The 20134-nt window shown below is 38.7% G+C and overlaps 1 protein-coding gene across 1 annotated transcript; it reads right to left on the reverse strand.

Moving 5' to 3' along the window:
• Window positions 1-845: 845 nt before the first annotated feature.
• On the reverse strand, window positions 846-10522 carry lmbrd2a (LMBR1 domain containing 2a). Its single transcript, XM_083912618.1, has 18 exons — window positions 10415-10522; window positions 8925-9142; window positions 8639-8748; window positions 7612-7710; window positions 7316-7483; window positions 6486-6696; window positions 6297-6371; window positions 6068-6169; window positions 5789-5972; window positions 4742-4923; window positions 4422-4555; window positions 4121-4226; window positions 3796-3893; window positions 2783-2886; window positions 2393-2439; window positions 2141-2249; window positions 1900-2005; window positions 846-1287 (listed from the first exon to the last, which is right to left on the reverse strand). Exons 2-18 carry the CDS (start codon window positions 9096-9098, stop codon window positions 1224-1226), a joined length of 2073 nt encoding a protein of 690 aa, XP_083768744.1. The 5' UTR covers window positions 9099-9142; window positions 10415-10522; the 3' UTR covers window positions 846-1223.
• Window positions 10523-20134: the final 9612 nt, after the last annotated feature.

A 20134-nucleotide genomic window follows, 5' to 3' on the forward strand; every position in this document is an offset into this window, starting at 1 on the left:
TGCCATACAAACAACAGCAGAGTCGCTCTGGGACAGTTAAGAGGGTGCTGCCTTTGATTGCTGTAGGGAAAAACGTTTTTTTTTTTGGCATAGCATCATTTCACTGATAAAATATCTCCAAAATACATTATATCTCATACATTTACCATAAAACGTGCTGCTGTAATATTGCTTGTTAGAATAAAATAACAGTATGGCAGTTATGCTCGGGTCGATTTTTTTGATTGTTCGATTCGTCGACTCATAGTTACGGTGTATATAGTTTACGAAGAGCACTGGAAGGCAGCACGGGCGCCGTTCGACACAGGCCCAGTGTACCTATTAATGCCTTCACCGTCTATTAATGGTAGATGATTTGATCTCACAGAATCAAATAAAACGGACTACATAATAAATAATAAAACAAATGATAAAGATATTAATGTGAATTAATTTATATTAAAGTAAGTGTAAATAATTGCGCCAAAACACTTCTCTAACATGTTATGATGCAAAAGCTGAAGCTCTTAATGAGGCAGTGCTTGCTATGTACTAGTGCATCACATTTAAGTCATTCATGATCTAATTAAGATTGCATAAATGGGTAAAATCCATTGGTAAAATCATATTTTACTGCATTATCATGACAGAAAAATACAAAACATACACACCCTTAAAAAAAATTGGCTGTAGATTACATTACATAATAATAAGTCATGCCTTCCCAAACATAAAATATCCCAAATTAATGTTAGGCTATTAATATCTTGCCTTTGGATAGGCCTGCATGAAGTTTTCATTTTGTTTTTACAGTTTGCACAATGAGCTATCTATTTAAAAAAAATACCTCAACTCTTATGGTGAAATGTTTAAACAATACATCTAAACATGCATCAGGTGTGATTAGCCTAATTTAGTATAGTGCTTAACTGTGCCATTTATCTCTTTCATTCATCAATATACATATGTAAAACAATTTTGCTGGAAAGACAATATCAAAAATACATCCAAAAGGGTTTGGCTGTGCAAAAACAGGTAAATGACAGTTAGTGATCACTGATCTTTTTCAGTCAATATGATTAACTGATTGTATGTCCATGTCTAAGATGCATTATTTCCCTCTTTATTTTCTGAGATACTAATCCTTTGCATTCTGAGTTCCCTCAAGGAGTCTGAAGTCCTTTTTCTTGAGTTTTCTCCAGCATGTACTAGTGGTTTTAATTTCCCTCCGTGTCTTCTGTCTATCAAACATCGTCAAAGATTCCCGTCCGAGAGGGTGACAGAGACAGGTAACGTCCTCCTGTGTACCTACAGTGTCAGACAGAAAGACAAAGTAAGTACTCCTACGGGTACAACGTCCTTCAGTGTGGGCGTTCTATAAAGAGTTGATTAAAAATAAGAGTCTCCTCTGCCAGCTAGTCCTGAAGCCCCGGTGAGTCTGAGGACTAGCTGGCAGAGAAGACTCTTATTTTTATTCAACTTGACACAACACTAAACAATCTGGCCCAATCAAATCATATTAAAACAAAAAGAAAATGATATCAAATAATGGAACAAAACCACCAAATCACCAAGTAAACAGGAATTCTATTTGACCTTAAAGAGTAAATGGTAGCAGACATTTACTCTTTAAGGACACACCACCGTGACTAATGCACAGACTAAGTGGACACAGCCTGGCCATACAGAAACGGGCCATCACATGCAGAACAGACTACACAGGGAGGTCATAAAAGACAGCTTGAGACAGAATCTCACTTCTTATTACACTGTGAAAAAAATCTAACAATTTGAGAGAGGGTTTTCTTTGAAAAATACTTAATACTGTATATATCCTGAGGTTCTCCCTGATCCTCAGAAACTGTCATGTCTATGTGGGGAGAAGAGCCAGTGTGCAATATTAGCTCCAAAAAACCACACCTCCTGGTTGGTGAACCTTCATCACTGGAATTATCTCGCAGTAAGCCTCTCTGCTGCTCCTTCTCCTCCTCCTCCTCATTCCCATCTTTTCTGGTGAATGTGATAACTGAGAAAGAGAAGAGAGAAATGTATCCACATGTACTGTAAGCACTACACACCCAGACCTCGAATGGTAAACATAAACTATAAAATTAAGCTGTCTACAGAGATGATGGTTATACAAGTTTTCTTTCATCCCTACCACTATTCTTGATCTCTGTGACAGGGCTGCTCTGGTTATCCTTCAACTCAGTGTAACCAGCCCTGGTCCGCCCAGTAGCCCCATTGACTCCATACCGCTCCCTCCAGGCCTGAAACAGAAAACAAACGGCACATGAACCCCTAGACATACTTAACATAAACCAGTTGAACCAGTGAGCCAACAAATTGGGAGACATTTTTGGCTTCTTGGAAAATTGTAAGGGACATGATTTGATGGATAAATATCTCTAACCCATCTACGATTTTCTCCTTCCTCTGCTTTCTGTCTTTTTCTTCTTTCTAAAAAAAGAACAAATCGAAGTGCACATTGTTAAAAAAGCATAAGCAATTTTGTTATCCTAAGATTACAGTGAGTGAACAAATAACGGTAACTTTTAGATGCACAACAACTTAATGTGAACTGAGGTATAAGAAATAAATAGTCAAAGCAAAATAATAAACAAGTGAAATAATCTAATAATTAATAGTTAAGATTACAAGACACAAGAGAGAAAGAAATAATTTATAGAGTCTGCGATTATGTGGCCAAGTTTTACTTAGTCAATAAAAGAGCCAAACAAAAACTGCAACTTTGAACTGTTGCATCAGAAATAACGAGTGACTGAATTTGTGATGAAACTACCTCTTCTGATGAGTTCCCTGCCTTCATCAACCAGGTCAGAGGTCAAGTGATCGTCAGTGATGTACTGATGAAAGCCCAGTAGGTTCAAACAGCGAGAGCCCAGGCTACAAAGCCAGACACACAATTATATATTGTACCGGTATATACTATATATATACTGTTAAATGTATATTCTTTATGTGCTACATAAACAAGAAGATATATTGCCTCGAGCAGATTCCCCACAGACTTCCTGTGCAGTATTGATCTCTTATCAAATAAGCTGCATCATATCCATTAGTTGATCACATTGATTATATTTACAGATACAGCATTCTTTTTAAAAAGCATAGAGGAAACGGAGAAGTCGTCCCCACACTCACTTCCAGTGTCCTTTCTCTTTATAATCCTACTTGAAGCACATACTGGATTTTTGAGGTCAATACTGAAAGTGATATTCCTGAGTTTAAAAAATCTAGAAACCATATATTGGCGGATAGTACATTTTTAAAACAATCACAGCAAACTATCTTGAAATGGGTCTCTTTGATTTGTTTATTTAAAGAATTGTGACCAAGATACATATTAGGAGACATTTTACAAATTACCTATTTTTGTATACATCTAGATAAAATAAAAACGTAAAGTACTAAGTATTTTCTTATTTTAAGACCTTTGGTGTAAAATTAAATTCACGTGCGTTAAGGTAAAGCGGCTTCCAGGCACAAATACTGCCCCAATGCAGTTTTGGTCAATGTTTTTTTCGACACGGCAATAGAAACGGTTTAGAAAAATCTATAGGATAGACATTTTTATATTGTTTTGACAATATTTATATTGTGCAGTCACCCAGCATTAACCTAGCTAATTAACCAAACCTAATTCGGCATTTCTGCACTGCAAATTTCTGTTACTTATCCGCCTATATATACACCGATACCGATATATCTGCCATAAACTAATACCAGAACTACACTATAATGTAGTATTTGTATTCAATTGATGACAATAGTGTATAGAGGTTATTGACTTACCTGTAAAAAGTGGCAAAGCAGAGCAGCAACACCAGCATGGGATAGTAGATGTAAAACCCGTCGGATATGAAATACAGCACACGCATAGAGCCCATGATCTGACAGAGGGAAAGAAAGAGGACACTGCATCACTTATTTTGGTTTGAACGCAAAGAGAGTTTGTTAAACATACTGCAACACTTAAAGACACTCTACTTTAAGTACTCTACTAAAAATAATTGTTTGCTGCTAGCAGTGCCTTTAAATGAGTGTGCATTATACGTCATTGTTTGCATGAATGTCTGTGTATGATGTGCTGGTATGTGCGTATTTGTGTGAGACCCACAGAGGTGTAGGATGTCTGTATTCTGTCCTGGTGTGAGATGGCAGAGTCCATGTGAATCAGGCCCAGAAAGTTGAGGCATAAAGGAGGGGTCAGACGACAAAACAACCTGAGAGGAAGTTAACAGAGAGGCGACACAACATCACAATAGAGGAGTTTAACAAAATGTGAGAAGACCGGACTGAACTGTGCGCTGATGAAATTAAAAGGTGCTGGTGTTAAGACTGATGTTTTGATCAAACTATGTTTCAGAATGCGTCTTACACCAATTTTGTGAAACAAATATATTTTATGAGGAACATACATGCCGCTGAACTGCAGGCTGTAGGCATCAGTCTGGTGATGTGGCACCAGGTAATAGTAGTTAAAAAAACGTATCCTGAACACTGTGGAGTAGACACAGAAACACAGGAAGAGGATACTGACAAAGCACACCATCTGGTGGAGAGAAACAAAACAAGCAGAGAGAGATGGCAGGTTAGCTGGTACAATACAGACATTTTTAAGGACACGTCACAACTATGGATTTTAATGCAGGCTATGGGCGCTGTTTGTTCTTGCTTAATGAAGCTACGGTTTGTTGGTTGTGTGCATTTCTGTATGCGTCACTCAGTAAGTGCCCACCTCGATACAAATGTAGTTGTGCTGTTTTTCAGCCATCTGAACGAAGACAGCGAAGAGGGAGAGCACAGGTCGTGTGCTGAAGAAGGTGCACTCGGACCAGACAACGGCCGCGGAGAGGAGACACAGGAGAACTGCCAGCAGCCTGTAAAAACCCTGTCTGAACACACACTCCCAGTACCACTCTGACACACACACATATACACGCACACTTGTGCATGAGTACAAATGTTGGAGGAACAGTCAGACATTTCAGTTGTACATACAAGTCTATACATGAATTTTCATTCTTTACATCAATGAGGTCTTTTCTGTTTTAATACTAAGTACTGAACATCAGGCTATTCTGAAGTATCATAGGTTTGTATTGAAGCTGACATTTAATGCAGAGATATACCATACGGTTTCCTAACATAGTGTTTCCCTAAGATTTTAATTTTGACAGGGTGGGAATGCCTTTGTAACTGTACTTCAACATCACTTAATTCAAAACTTGAAAAAGACCAATGAAACAATTTCAAGTTCATCAGCTTTGAGTTCAACTGAATTAGGGAAATTCTGGGATACAGTAGGCCATTATACAGCCATAACTGAGTTATTGAATTACAACGTTCGTAAACTAAATGCGCAAGAAAAGTAGAACGACAATAAAGGTCTTACAGAATAAACCACTTTCCATTTCTAGAAGTAGCTCAGACGCTGAAATTGGCAGGCTGAAAAAGTAATTGTCAGTGATTTGAACCAGTTGTCATTAGAGAATACAGTACACATTACTATTCAAGCCGGCAGTTAAGGGCATTTATCTGGCAAACTGGGTCTACATTTATCATTTTTAGAAGACAAGGATGATGACAATGAATAACCACCATTCAGGATCCCAAAGAACCACTGTTGATGAAATATTTGACCAGTTGTAGAAAATATATTTCAAAAGGTCAGGTCTTGCAAAATGGAAATACTTAGTCAGAAGCACCTTCGTTATGAAGTAGTTGAGTAACTTTACTTTTTTTCCATCTGTAAATTTAAGATTTTGGTAATGACTAAACTCACCCACAGTAGGACTGCAGATGAAGCGATGGATCCAGCTGTGGTGGTGTGCTGAGGGGACGCTGTGGATGAGGTGTCGGACCGGGCTGCTTTGACTTTTAGCTACATCCTCTAAATGAAAGGCCTGGTCTAACAAGATAGACCACTGGACCTGAGTCTGACCGTGTCTCTGCACTGCAGAGATGACCTGAAACACAAACAGTTATTATTCACATTTACATGCACAGTGATATTTTTGCATCGTTTCCTTTAAAACCACTGTGCAAATTTAACAATATTTACTTTTTTATGAAGCTTAATCAGGCCTCTTTTGGTGGGAAGGACATTCTGTTCACTAGAGCTTTCCACATGTCTTCCCATCTCCTCTTGGTACTCAGCGGGACACTGAAATGAGATGACACTCAGATGAAGGCTGTACACAGCCTGACTGTAAAATCTGTAAATGCAACATTAAACTTTGGACTTAAACATGAAAAGGAAAACTTGGAAAATGGCCTAATGGTTTTCTCACCTTTGTAATTATGGTGTCCACACACTTCCTGAGACAGTGGTTGTACCTGACAGATTCATGGACTCCTGCCACCTCCTGATAATAAGAAATATTATTGTTCTCTTAAGTAAGATTTTTTTTGTTTTTATACATACTCCCTTTAGGACTTTAAGATTTGGCACCTGCTGGAATCTCTTCATTAAAACTCACCTCCATAACATCTGCTAAGTTTTCCTCCGCCGATGCCTTCTCAGTAGCCATTTTTGCCGTCTTGAAGTAGGTCTTGGCCAGCAGATAATCGGTGGAAGATGAGAGCCAATAAGAACGCGGAATCTCCACCAGGCCATAGCCAAGCAACAGCACCAGGAGGAAGAGTCCCCAGGTGTTTGCGGCTGTAATGCCAATGGTTTGGAGCTCCCTCCTGCCCAAGTTTGACAGATAAATCAATGCACTGACATAATACCAGCTTCAGAAACACAATCACAGAACAATTTCAGTTCACAAGTCATCTAATGTTTCTTGAATTGAGGTGCGTCTTGATAGGGATAATTTCCTTTTCCCTAGACACTTTGTGTTAATGTTCAATCGTTCTGTAGTATTGTGGACTGCTCTTAATTACAGGACTTCTGTTAGATTACTTCTGCGTCAATTAGTCTGCAGTGCAAACTCTCTGGAGCCTGCCAAGGCCACGATTCACTCGGCGCATTCAATCTGACTCCCTGCAGGCTGCAAGATACAGCTGCAGGGTTAAATGATAACACTCACTGTCACTTCCTTAATGTCATATTTATGCATTATAGCCAATGAGATGGGAGCACATCTCCTCTTGCTGGCTCGGTCCACCTTCTAGCATAAGAATCTGATCTTTGCTGTTTGAGCCTTAGAATTGAGATGGTTTCACGCACTACTTTGTGTTGTTGACTCTTCTGTTCTCCTTGGTTAAGTAAATAAACTCCTTCAGTATCAGACATACAGGACTTTGGCATTTTGTCTTCTTATCTGGCATCACAATAAATTCTCCTTTAACACGTTTGACTTACCATGTGAATTGCCACTTTGGGTGAGCAGCAACATACACGAGCAGCGAGATGAAGATAAGGAGGTACGTGCCATAATAGATAGCATTTTCAATGAGAGCTGTTTTAATCTTTCCAACTCTGGAGAAAGCTCCCGACCGTGCGTAAGACTGCATGAATGGCAACAGCAACCTACACACACACACACACAATTCAGTTTGGAAGTAAGTAAGATAACAAAAAAAAAAATGTTTGTGTTTGTAACGAACAGTGAATTGTACAGCAGTTGTAGTCGAGGTTTGAGTTAATGGGTATCTTACCAAGTAAGAAACTGAGAGGTCCAGTATACAACTCTCCAGAACACCGGCAGGATGCCATCTGGAATATAACTCCATGGCTCCTCACAAACCTTCGATACACTGTAGCACACCAACACACACAAAATAATTTGAGTATACATACATACAGTGTCATTACAGTTAGGGCTGTAACGATTATTTTAATTGTTGATTAATCTGTTGATTATTTTCTTGATTAATCAGTTGTTTGGTCTATAAAATATCTGGTTGGTCTATAATATGAATGACCATCAGTGTTTCTAAAAGCCCAAGGTGATGCCCTCAAATGTCTTGTTTTGTTCACAACTCAAATATGTTTAGTTTACTGTCACAGAGGAAGAAAGAAACCAGAAAATATTCACATTTAAAAGCTGGAATCACAGAATTTTTTCTTTTTTAAATGAAAAAAAATAACTCAAACCAATTAATTTAATAGTTAATTACAGTGCAAGAACACACTTTGAACTGTAGTTCTCTGTAGTTTTCACCCACATATCTGAGAAACTCTTCAATATGAAGCAGTATCAATACAAACTGAGTAGACAGTTTTTAAACAGGGGTAGGCTAACTGTTTGTGGAAAAGGCAATTTTAGAAATGCAAATTTTCAAATGAAGTAAAAACTATTATTAATTTGATATGATGTAATTATTTAATCTACACAGTTTTACAACATCAAACCTACAAAGCGGTATAAGGACTTGAGTGTATAATATTCTGCGCTGCTGAGAATAAATTCTACGCTAAATGTAATGCTAGGTAAGCAAGAGAGTCTTTGACTTTAAGAGGATTAAAAATCTTAATAAGAAGTGAAAGACTGAAAAGTGCTGTATAGCTTGAAACTGTCCAAAGACATGTGTAGCTTGGATGTTGATAATTTGTTTTATCATACTTTACTCAGCAGAAGATAATATGTATTGTGTATCGTGTTGGTTAGGCTTGGAACACAATCTAGAGGTATACCTTGAAATTAGAAATCTGTGCCAATGAATCAAACAATATCTTATTTACCCGACAGGTGGATTGACAGAGGAGTTGTCGTCTGTCTGATTAGTCCGTCTTGCTTGAGTTACAGCAGTAGGGTGGTTTGAGTTGTCAAGAATGCACTGCTTGTAGATAGTCTAAAAGGAACAACAAACACACTCCAGGATGAAACCTATTCGTCACAGTACAATGGCACAGGTAACACTCCAGTGGCAAGATAACGAAACACACTCAGATTATTCTCAAAAATACAAACTCACATCCTGTTGACCTCATATTGACCCACTTTCAAACAGCTGCAATGGTCACATACCGTGCTGACGTCGAGTGGCAGGATGAAGACGATGAGGAAGCAGAGGTACCAGGACAGCAGTGTCCCCAACAGGACCATCCGCTGCTGCCTCCGCAAGTCTCCATAGCGCTGGAGGAGGTAGAGGGCCAAGAGGAAAACAACTACGATCACAACAGCCAGCGCAGCACCACTCATAGTGATAAAAGAACAGCCAGACGTCAAGAACTCATGATGACATGCTGGAGGTGGGAAGATAAACAGACACAAGCTGATTGGATATGAGCCCTTATCTGCTGAATAAGAGGGAGAAATGGTTTGACCTGAACACTCAGAGCAAATACATGACACAGCGAGGTGAGGCGGGATGGAGCAGGGGGAATTAAAGAACAAATGAGCAAATAGACAGATTAAAAGTGAGACAGTAGATACATGTCTGTTTGGGTGTTAAAAATGAAAATCCATACCAGTGGTTTTGCATGTTTTAGCCCACACTACAAATAATATGTACGTTACATTATAACTAATATCTGTAAAATGTGAAAATCTGTTATAACTTAATGTAATAAATTAACATATAATTTAGCAGGCTCTTGTAATGTTATAATGGTCTTTAAATGTGTATTTGTGTTACTGTGAAAACAACTTATGCAGAGTAGGGCAGGGTTATAATTCGATAAGACAGTTTAGCATCTTTCAATGATATCGTATATATATATATATATATATATATATGTATAATCACACATACTAACTGTTTTTCAGAAATCTGACATGAAATATAAATAATATTACTTTTAATTTGTTAAGTATTAAATCCACACAGGCAGGGGTGTACATAACTCATCTTTAACATGTGGATATTTCATAAAGATCCTTTAGTTATTGAAATACCAGAAAACATTGTATATAGTCATATCCCGGTCAAGATATGAAATGACCTGTATCGGGATAGAAGATTTTGTCAATATCCTATCACTGTGATGAAATAAAAAGCTCAAGCAAGAGTGACATTGATTTTCATGATATAAAGAAATTGATCAAAGTGATTAATATGCAAACACATAAGTGTATTCCGTTAAAATGTACCTTCAAACAATGAAAACATACAGTAGCCTTTTGCAAAATAATGTTAAAGAATGGCAACTCAGTAGAAAAAAAGAATTTCGTTCAAATTGTTCCTACAATAATCCTTTTTTTATCACTGAAGGCTACTTGTTAGCCTATTTCAGCAATATTTTCACAGCCATTTATATCGCAATAGCCTATAGCTGATTTATTTCTATGCTACATTCAAGAATTGAATTGTGTTGATTTATAAATAGGCTCAGATATAAATGTATGCTGATGGTAGCCTACTGTCATCCTTTCACCGTGGTCATGTTTCATTTCTCACAGCCACAACAAAGCAGGACGTCTGTCATCCGTGCACTACGGATACAGATCGTCGGTAGAATATTCCCTCGGTGGACAAACAGTCTGGGACGACATTCATGGCAGGACGTGATTCTTACCTTTTGGGTGTCTCCTGTCGGGCTGAGGCTTTTAAACCGGTAAACTGTGTGAATTTACTGTCACATCGTGTTCCTCCGACGACAGCTGTACACAACCTTTAGAACTACATTACGTAAACCAGCCACACGGCATGCGCTCTCTGAGCAAGGAGTTCTGGGTAATGTAGGCGCGTAATGACCTCTCAAACAGGACACAAGGCTGACTGACTGGGATCCTCACTGGCATAAATATAATGCCACGAAATAAACATACTTCAAAGTGTTGAAACGTGGTGGAAAGTGACCATCGGTAAGAACGTGTAGTCAAGTTTAAATGTATAATTCTTGTACTTCAGTATTTCAACTCGCTGCTATTTTACCTAGCCACACTGCTGCAACATTAAAGTGTACACATGCAAATACTGTTGCATAATACATTTGAATGCATTACGTCTAATATGTCCGTCTTAATACTACGTTTACTTTGGTAAAATATCTAAATAACTCTTCCACCAACCACATTTGAATGTATTACAAAAGTTATAGAAAATTCATGTGAGATATTTAGTATAGCCTGCAACAGATGTTTCTTAAGCTGCAAAACGTTTCAAAAATATTATTTTGTGATGAATATTGACATGTAAATAAAAAGTTTTATAGCTCTCCGAGACAAGTTTGTGATTTGGGGCTAAAAGATGAAAAATGTACTCGAACTGACTACATTTGTTCCAATAACTACATTACATCTACGTTTCAGCAGACATAAATATTGTATGATACAGCAAAAGTGTCACTCTACATTAAAAAAAAAAGCTAAATTAAAGTAAGAATATTGTGTTGAAAGATAAAGTAACAAATTGCAGCCACACATAGTGATAACGCAGCTGTGAAATGAGGATTGAACTAAATACTTTCAGATACAAAATAACTTTTTCTGGTAGATGTTATCACATTGTGATATTTTATTGCAATGGTAGAAACTATTTGTTTCTGTTTAAGTTTCTCATCTCAGATTCACACACACACACACACACACACACACACATTGAACCATGGCATCATACAGTTAAAATCATATTCATTACACCTCCTTGATGCTCTCCAAACTTTCTTGATAAAAAGCAGAATTTGCTTCCAGCTGTCATTAACAGAATCTTGACAGTCAGATGATTGTTTTACAGTCTTGATGATGAAGTTCTGCTTCAGCCTTAACAGATGCACATTCAGCCATTTGAAACCAGATCAAATCATGTTCCTACATACATTATTTACAACAACTACTGATCTTGTACACTCAGTTTACTGGCTGCATATGTAAATCCCAACAATCATGTTCTTCAGTATGAAACATCATTTGAATTCATTTTTAACAAAAGAACATTTTCCCTAAAATAAATCAGAAGTTTCATTATGGATGCCAGTGCTGTCACCTTTCCTGTCACTTTAAAATGTCCATTGTGTGTTAGAGCAGAGACAACTTGAAAAGTGGATACTATGTACTCCAACTGTGCATCTGGTTAGCGCTGGATTTACCTTGTTGTCTAAAAGTTTTCCAACAAAGAGGGAAAAACATCTTCAACTCTTTTCAGTTGTGGATGAACATCCACACATATGGGTCGTCTGCGTACAGAGGGCCCAGCACATTGAGGCACACAGCTCGGTGCTCCAGTAAAAAGTCCATCTGGCTCATCAGGTCCAGGCATAGATGTTCTATAAGATTCAGACAAACAGACCAGTCTTGAACCGCTCTGAATGCACCAAGTGCATCCATCCAAACTGACCCAAAAATGTCCAGAGATCCTGGCCAGTCATCAAGAAGATTTTCCATCAACTCCATCTGGTTCATAAATCTGTCTGTGTAGATCAGTAGTCCATTCCTAGTGACTGTGTTACTCACATTACTCCTCTCTGTGTCTCTTTCGCTGTCTTGTTACTGCAGTGCTAGACTAATTGGCCTGATCCATACGCTTACAGTGTGGATAAAACCTGGCTGCATTGGCAGGTGCTTAGTAAGGCCATCTGTCAGCCTACATTTCTCACCTTAACCCCTTCTCCTTAACCTCCTTCTCTCTCTCTCTCTCTCTCTCTCTCTCTCTCTCTCTCTCTCTCTCTCTCTCTCTCTCTCTCTCTCTCTCTCTCTCTCTCTCTCTCTCGGATTACTGTTATAAACTGTGTGACCACTTAGACCCTAATTATATCCTCGGTATTCATCGATAAACTGGTGTGAGTGAGATCGATTTCCTCATTCACTGTAGAATAGACCGTATATTGATCCTGTTTTCTTAGATCATTACTCTTCTTAAGTTCTGAATTGAGTCTTGTCTTCTGTGAATCAAACTTAAACTCCTCACATCTAACACAGACAGACAAGCAGGTGCACTCTTGTTAACACATATTTGAAAATATAGTTTCCATTTAACTGGATCTGAATATAGCGTTATTCTGTTCATCTGATCTAGCACTGTTTGTGTTATTCCCACTGACATTTCTGTTGAAATCAACTTGGGTCTTGAAACAAGAATGATTGCATTGTATATAGTGTTTTTACAGTGATTATTTTACAGTTTTCACCACTAGATGGAGGTAATGAATTTGTCCTTAAACATCTTCAGCACCACACAGAGATAAGATAAACCAGTTTTTGAAAAGATTAAACAGAAATGCGTATACCTTTGAAAAAATATTGACAAAAAATAACACCTTCATACCAATAATTCTTTAAAAATTCAAGTTTATGTTTTTTTGTTATTCCAACACAAACTATAGCTGCTATAAAACCTCAAGGCCATGGTATAAAAACAAGCATATTGACTGAGTTTCCAGTACGTCAGTAGGATGTTTCCACATGGCCCAACCTATTAACTTAAATCAAATTGCATACTTATTATACTTTATCTAATAGGAGTTCATAAAGTCATGCTTCTATCAAGGCATATCATCCCTTAGACATCATCAAAAAAGAATCATACTTCAAGACAACAAAAAGTATCAAAACACACAACACTACAGTCTATGGATCAGATTGAAACCTAACAGTGAGATAGTTGATACACTATCTGCCTCTCCTTCATGCTATTGTCTGCTCTTTTTTATTCTGTTGACATAATCACTTTTATCCTTTATTCACAGAAAGATGTGTTTCTTTGGCCAGTTGTTTATGATACAAAAAAGAAGGGTGTCATATTTAAATCTTTGAGAGCCACAGACACATCTTTAACAAAGACTTGGACAGGTTTCTGGTCTCTTCCCTTGGCACCTCGGTGCACCGATTATTTGGGAAATTCAAACCTCGTACGAAGTCTTGTGCTGTCTAAGATCCAGTGCCAACAGGACAGAGTGGAGTTCAATGGTAAAAGTTGTTAAATTAACTCGAGACAAGACAACAAATTGTTTCCAACCATCCAGCCTTCAGCAGTGACACCACTTCACAGTACAAAAGCATCTTACAGTAAAACACATGTGAACATGATTAACACTGCACCTGGCAAGACAATCAGATATTTATAAAATAACCCATCAACATAGAGCACTCCAATGAGGAAGAAGAGATTCTCTATTATCCAGATTTGCATACCTGTTTAATTCAGTTTTAAATCCTGAAGAGGCTATATTGGGGTCCTGTTAAGCTTTATAAGGCCACATACTAACCCTTGTGTAACCTTAAAAAACTATATTGTATAGAGAACAAAAATATCTGCACCAAAGACTGCCATAAAATGATTTATTGATATTATTTTACTCTTTCACTGAGTTAAAATTGTTTAAACGTCAGACCAAATAGTCGTTTATTTTTTAGTATGACTCACATAAAGAAGCATTTCGAAAAAGGTCTTCATCTGTGACTTAAAGCACATAAGAGAGTTTGCTCACTTGAGTCCCAGGAGGTGGCTGTCTCACAGTCTAGGACCCAGGGCTGCAAATGTACAGTCCCCTCGTGTCTTCAATCTTCTACATGGCCTTCTATACGTGACACTGTAGAAACACTTGTTTGCAGATTTAATTTCCTCCAGGAGTAATGATTCTAGGAAATGGTGGCGCACTATAAGATGTGTGCACACAGCCACTTTTGAAGTAAGCTCATTTTGCTCTTTGCTCTATCACATCAGTGGTGTGGAACAGAGGGGATTCCTTGATAGTGTGCAGGGGAAATTTGTTTTCATGTGTGGTAAACTCTGCTTCTGAGCCCAGGCTGCTAATGTTACAGTGCCTACACTTCCTCTTTCTCTTCCGAATCCACAACTCATACTCTTTCCACTTCAAGTTCAGCCCAAATTGTTCTTATCCACATGTCTAGCATCTCTTCTTCAAGCCCCTCACTCCCCACCGCCATCACTCCCCTCATTCTCCACATACAGATGACAAGCCACTGGGACAACGTCCAGCGTGGCCTCATTCAGACCAATGAGAAACTCGTCTCCCATCATGCCCATTGAACAACAGCTACGAGAGCGCTGAGACCCCTTGGTTTGAAGTCCGTAACATCTGATCCATGGGAAACCCTCATGCACAATGATGCCAGTGAACAATGTGGCCCCAGTTCTGTGTGTCCCCAGAGGGCCACTGTAGACTGCAGATCTTATATCCTGTCCTGGATACATCACTCCCCTGGGAGTGGGCCACTCCTATCTGAAATGGCTAGTCTGGTAGAGCAGCCTGGACCAGCTAGAGTTGCACACACTCAGTGGTGCTGAGATTTAGGGTGTATGGCCTGTGTGTGTGTGTGTGTGTGTGTGTGTGTGTGTGTGTGTGTGTGTGTGTGTGTGTGTGTGTGTGTGTGTGTGTGTGTGTGTGTGTGTTAGTGTGCCTGTGTGTGTGTGTGTGTGTGTCCGTCTGTCTGTCTGTCTTTCTGTCTGTGTGCAAAACTATAACTACTACCCATTTGTTTCACTTTCTAGCAGCATTAATCTCCAAATGTTGATGTAGTTTGAGGAATAACAGCAACAGGTAATGACTATTTCCTCTTTCAGGGAGGCTAAAACTGTCCGTATTTTGATCTTTTTGTCAGCGTGTCTGTCATGTTCTGTTCAATTATAATGATTCTCCAACTTTGATCCCTTTACAGTCAGTCCCAACAAAAATCCAATTTTGTTCCACATTCCTCCTGTAATCTATTTACCAGAACTGAGACCAGCGCTGCAGTCTCTTAAACTGGATTCTTACCCAAGAGCAGAGAAGTCGTTTGATCTGTGGCAGAGTAGTTGAGAGAAGGACAATGATACAGTAAAACTTTAAAATCATGTTTGATTTAAAACACAAAGGCAAGAAATGTATAATCACTGTGACCTATAGCAAAGACATTGAGAGACAGAGATTAGGGGGATGTTGCATTGACTTACTTTCATTCCTTTGAGACCTCCCCTTACTTTAACCATAACCACTACATGCCTAACCTTAATCTCCCCTCTGCCCAAACCTCAACCAAAAACCGAGTCTTAACCCCAAAATGAATCTTCACAAATCCCTCACAGACATGGACTCTGCTTTGAATAATAAATGGTGGTTTGTTTTTTCCAGAATAAGTTCCAATGCTTAGTCAAAAAAGATTTACATTTAGCTCTTCTTCTCCCTTGTATTCAATTATTTTGTTGTTAAAACATTAAAATCAGTGTTATTGTTTTCTTTGTCTTTGTCTTTTTATCTTTCACTCTATGTTCCTACTATTATTTTTACTATAGCCTTTAAATCTCTTATTCCGTCATTTCATTATCTTGCTGGCATTGTTCTATAACTTTTATACCTCTTATGTGGTATTATGTCTTGTTAGTTATCTGTGAAGCACTAACCTGTATGAAAGGTGCTATACAAATACAGTTTGGTTGATTGATTGATTAAATGTGTTAATTAGGGATCTTTAGATGTGCTGCAAACATATTTTTTTACTTTTAGAAAGGGGCAGGCTATATTTTTCCCTGTTTCCAGTCTTTTTGATATGTTAATCAGCTGCTAATAGCTTCATAATCACCATAATCTATGCAATTATAGGAAAGGTATCAATCTAACTTATATAACTTATTAGAAAGTTTAAAAGGGTGTTTCCCAAAATCTCAAACTAATAATATAAGATAAACAGAGAGAAACTCCCTTTTCTAATGTCATTGGCCATCTGATGACTAACAGCTTTTTGGGTACAAATGGGACGTGGGTCCCCATGATGAACACTGTTTCACCCCCACAATGTGATAAACAAAAGTAAACAGTCCAAACCAGACACATTTTAAACCGAGCACCCATGGCAATGTGTCACATTCACCTGTCAGAGTGTAATGTGTGTTTTACAGCAGGATGCCGGATTCTCTTTTCCTTTCTTCCCTTTACAAGTCCTGCTCTTCAGCTGACCCCATCAGCCGGTCTCTTGCTTTGCACGGGGACAGAAGGACAAAGGAGGCTGTTGTCTGTTGTTACTTGTTGGGATAGCTGTACGACGGATGCCATGTGGGTCGCTGCGGTGAGGGTGAGGAATGGTGGGGTTCTGATTTAAAACTTTCCAGATGAGCTGAGGTCGGAAGAGCTAAGGATTTGGCTTAGCATTGGCCTGTCAGTATTAGTGTCGCACACAATGTTCAGGGATGATTTTGTAATAGTCTTCTGGAAATGGTCTGGATTTGTTGGAAATGGTTATGAAAAAATCACTGTCCTAAAGGCTGAGGTAAAGCATTAACATTTTCACGTCAGTTATTTCAGGCACACACAGACCACTGCCCTCATTCAAATCAGGTAAAAAGTTACTGAAGTTAATGAATTACTTCCATCTGATTTTATTTGTTTCACTTCACCTTAAAATTATTTGTAAGGAAGAAACAGCTTCCTTGCTTACAGAGAAAAGACCTGACTGTTTTTTTTCTTTTTACATCAACTAATGAGAAGAGCCAGTGTGTGTTTCTACATCTTAGAAGGCGATGTCCCTGCCTCCAGCCACCTCTCACTTCCTCTAGGCTCTTCCATTTTTAAGAAAATGACCTGCCGTTCTCCATTTGTCCACCAGATGCCCTTGGACTTTCCCACCAATCCTGGTCACCTGACGCCCACATCCATCTGTTTATGTTCCCAAATCATGGTTCAATCATTGATTTTTCTGCTATCTGTGTTTTGACCAGCTGCTAAACTGGCCAAAAGTGGTCCCAACAGCATTTTACTTTCCCAGACTATGAAGCTAGCATTTTCTCTGCAAAATAAGGTAACTCATTCCATTCAGTGCTTTCAAATCTGCCAAAATATCTCCAGTATAGATCGGGAAGTAGTCTGTCATCGCCTTGTTCTGGTGAGGTTTCTACCTGAATTGGTAGAGAACTTTACTATCACTCCAGCATCCATGACTCCTCCAGACCCTTCTCTGTAATCTGGCATGTCTCACATGCTTCCCTGGCAGCTTAGCAGGTCACCAACTAGCTCTCTGTCTGCTTCCCTGTTGACTAACAGTGAGTCCATCCTACACCTGAGTTGGCTGGCCCGTCGCCCATCTCTCTGGCTCTTCAGTCCCCAGGTTGCCCATCTCTTTGTTCTGTCCCTTTTCTGCCTGATATCTGATTGCCATGTTTTGAGCTGCTGGTTTCATAAAGATTTTTCACTTCAACCAGTTCTTCCTCAGCGTCAGAGGTGAATTAGCACCTCTATGACAGTGTCAATACAAACTGAATATTATAATCTTCCTAAATGTGGAATTTTTTAGCTGATCTGTTTTAAATGGATTGCACTATATTGTATGGCTGTAGGTAATAAAGCGTCCTGAGAGAGTATATGTTCTTCATCAATATATCAGTTATTCATAATTTAATGATTTTACCAGATTTCATCATACCAACAGGATTCTTATACTGAGACAAGAATAGAGATACTTGCTACACAAACAGCATCAAATATGTATCTAATAATTCTCTATAATAATAACATCATCATAGATCGAAACTTTTATATTGAGTATTGGGCCAACATGGATGTTGGCTAGTGTCTCTTCATCTAAAAATAAATGCCATAACAACAGTGATGTAGTATGATTTGCAGCCATGGACGAGATCTGAGATCTCTCCAGTCTGTGTACTAAGCCAGTGACTCAGTCTAAACTCCTCAGACTGAAGTGTTGAGAGGAGCTGTTCAGTGCCTCCGAGGCCCATGGGGATGACAGAGGAAGATCATAACACATTACACATTATCTCTCCCTGCAGTTCAGACAGTAATTGTCTATTTGTTCAAAGCTAATGATAGTTATCCAAGCATCTCAGAGGAACAGTGATCCCAACGACAACTCTGTGCTCCTGTTTGTCGCTCCATCATATAAGGATGAGTGCTTTCTGAAAGTATTTGCGCTCTGATTGCAAACATATACATCTGCAGTGTAAACTCATGTGCTTGTTTTCAGACCCAAGGTGCTAGTTTAAGTCAAACACAATTAAAATTTTAAGACCAAAAACCGCATATCTGACTTTTTTTTAACATGTCACTTCAGCAAGATTGTGTCAGTGTAATTTGTCAAAAGGTGGACATCAGTGGCATTGGTTCTGTGTTGATCAAAGCAGCTAAATGTATTTTCTACACTAGCCTGGTCAGTTGCGCACATGAACTGAGGAAGCCTCTTTGATGAGAGGTGAAACATCTTCCTAGAGAATTAACCAACTCCAGTTGCTTTTGACTGAAATTGCTTTGGGGATATTTTCTACACTAAATAGCAACATTTTTTTTTAACTTCCTTATATCAGATTATGGCTAGCAACTATTTATCTCTCCTCAAAGGGAAGCAACAGTCCATAAGAGTGTCTGTGGATTATTGTGAGTAATTGTCATTATATAACTGTCCTTATAGTAGAGATAATAGTACTGAAACAAAATATTTGGCGCTTTGAATTACTCAATAATTCAAATGCCACGAGTTGCATGTGTTGAAATGATCTGCAGCATCTCCACATCTCAGGAAATCCTGGATTCTGTGTGTGTGTGTGTGTGTGTGTGTGTGTGTGTGTGTGTGTGTGTGTGTGTGTGTGTGTGTGTGTGTGTGTGTGTGTGTGTGTGTGTGCGTGTGTGTGTGTGTGTGTGTGTGTGTGTGTGTGTGTGTGTGTGTGTGTTTGTGTATGTGTTTGTGTGTGTGCGTGGACTGACAGCTGAAACATTTCACATCTCTGCCAAACATGGATTCCTGTGTGAGTCAGATAGGATGCCTTCATTGCCTTCAGCTACCTCTCTCACTTACTCTCTTTCCCACTTTTTTCCCCAGACACATTGACACACATATGCCCACACAAAACAAACACAAGTCACAGGTTGTTAGTTTCAAAGCCAAAACTTGCAGAGCACCAAGTGCAACACTGACACTTGGTAAACATTTACCTGCGCTGTTTAGCTTAGCTGACTAAAGGCTCAACTGTTTTTTTATTAAAAAAGATGACCTTTGTCTGGTTTACATCTGTAATGAACTAAAATGCAGCAAAATAAGACATATTGATTGATGACTGTGCCTGTTGGAGATGTGCCAAAATAAATGTATGAATGGCTAATCCACTTCCATTTTTTTTTTGATGGATGAGTGACTTTTATTTCTCCGTTGACTCTCTCTCCACAGGAATCTCCAATCAGGCTGAACTTATCAAGCATGAAAATCCATTTGAAAAGAAGGCTGAGAGGGACAGAAGAAAACAAGAAGGTCCTTTCTCTTTTTTCTGCTTAGAAAGCTCATTATTCCTCAAGCTCCCCTCTGTCTGAAAAGCACCCCCTCCTCTAAATTACTTCACTTTTTTTAGTTCACTACTCGACTCC

Source organism: Echiichthys vipera, assembly GCF_963691815.1.
Source record: "Echiichthys vipera genome assembly, chromosome: 4".
NCBI lineage: Eukaryota > Metazoa > Chordata > Actinopteri > Perciformes > Trachinidae > Echiichthys > Echiichthys vipera.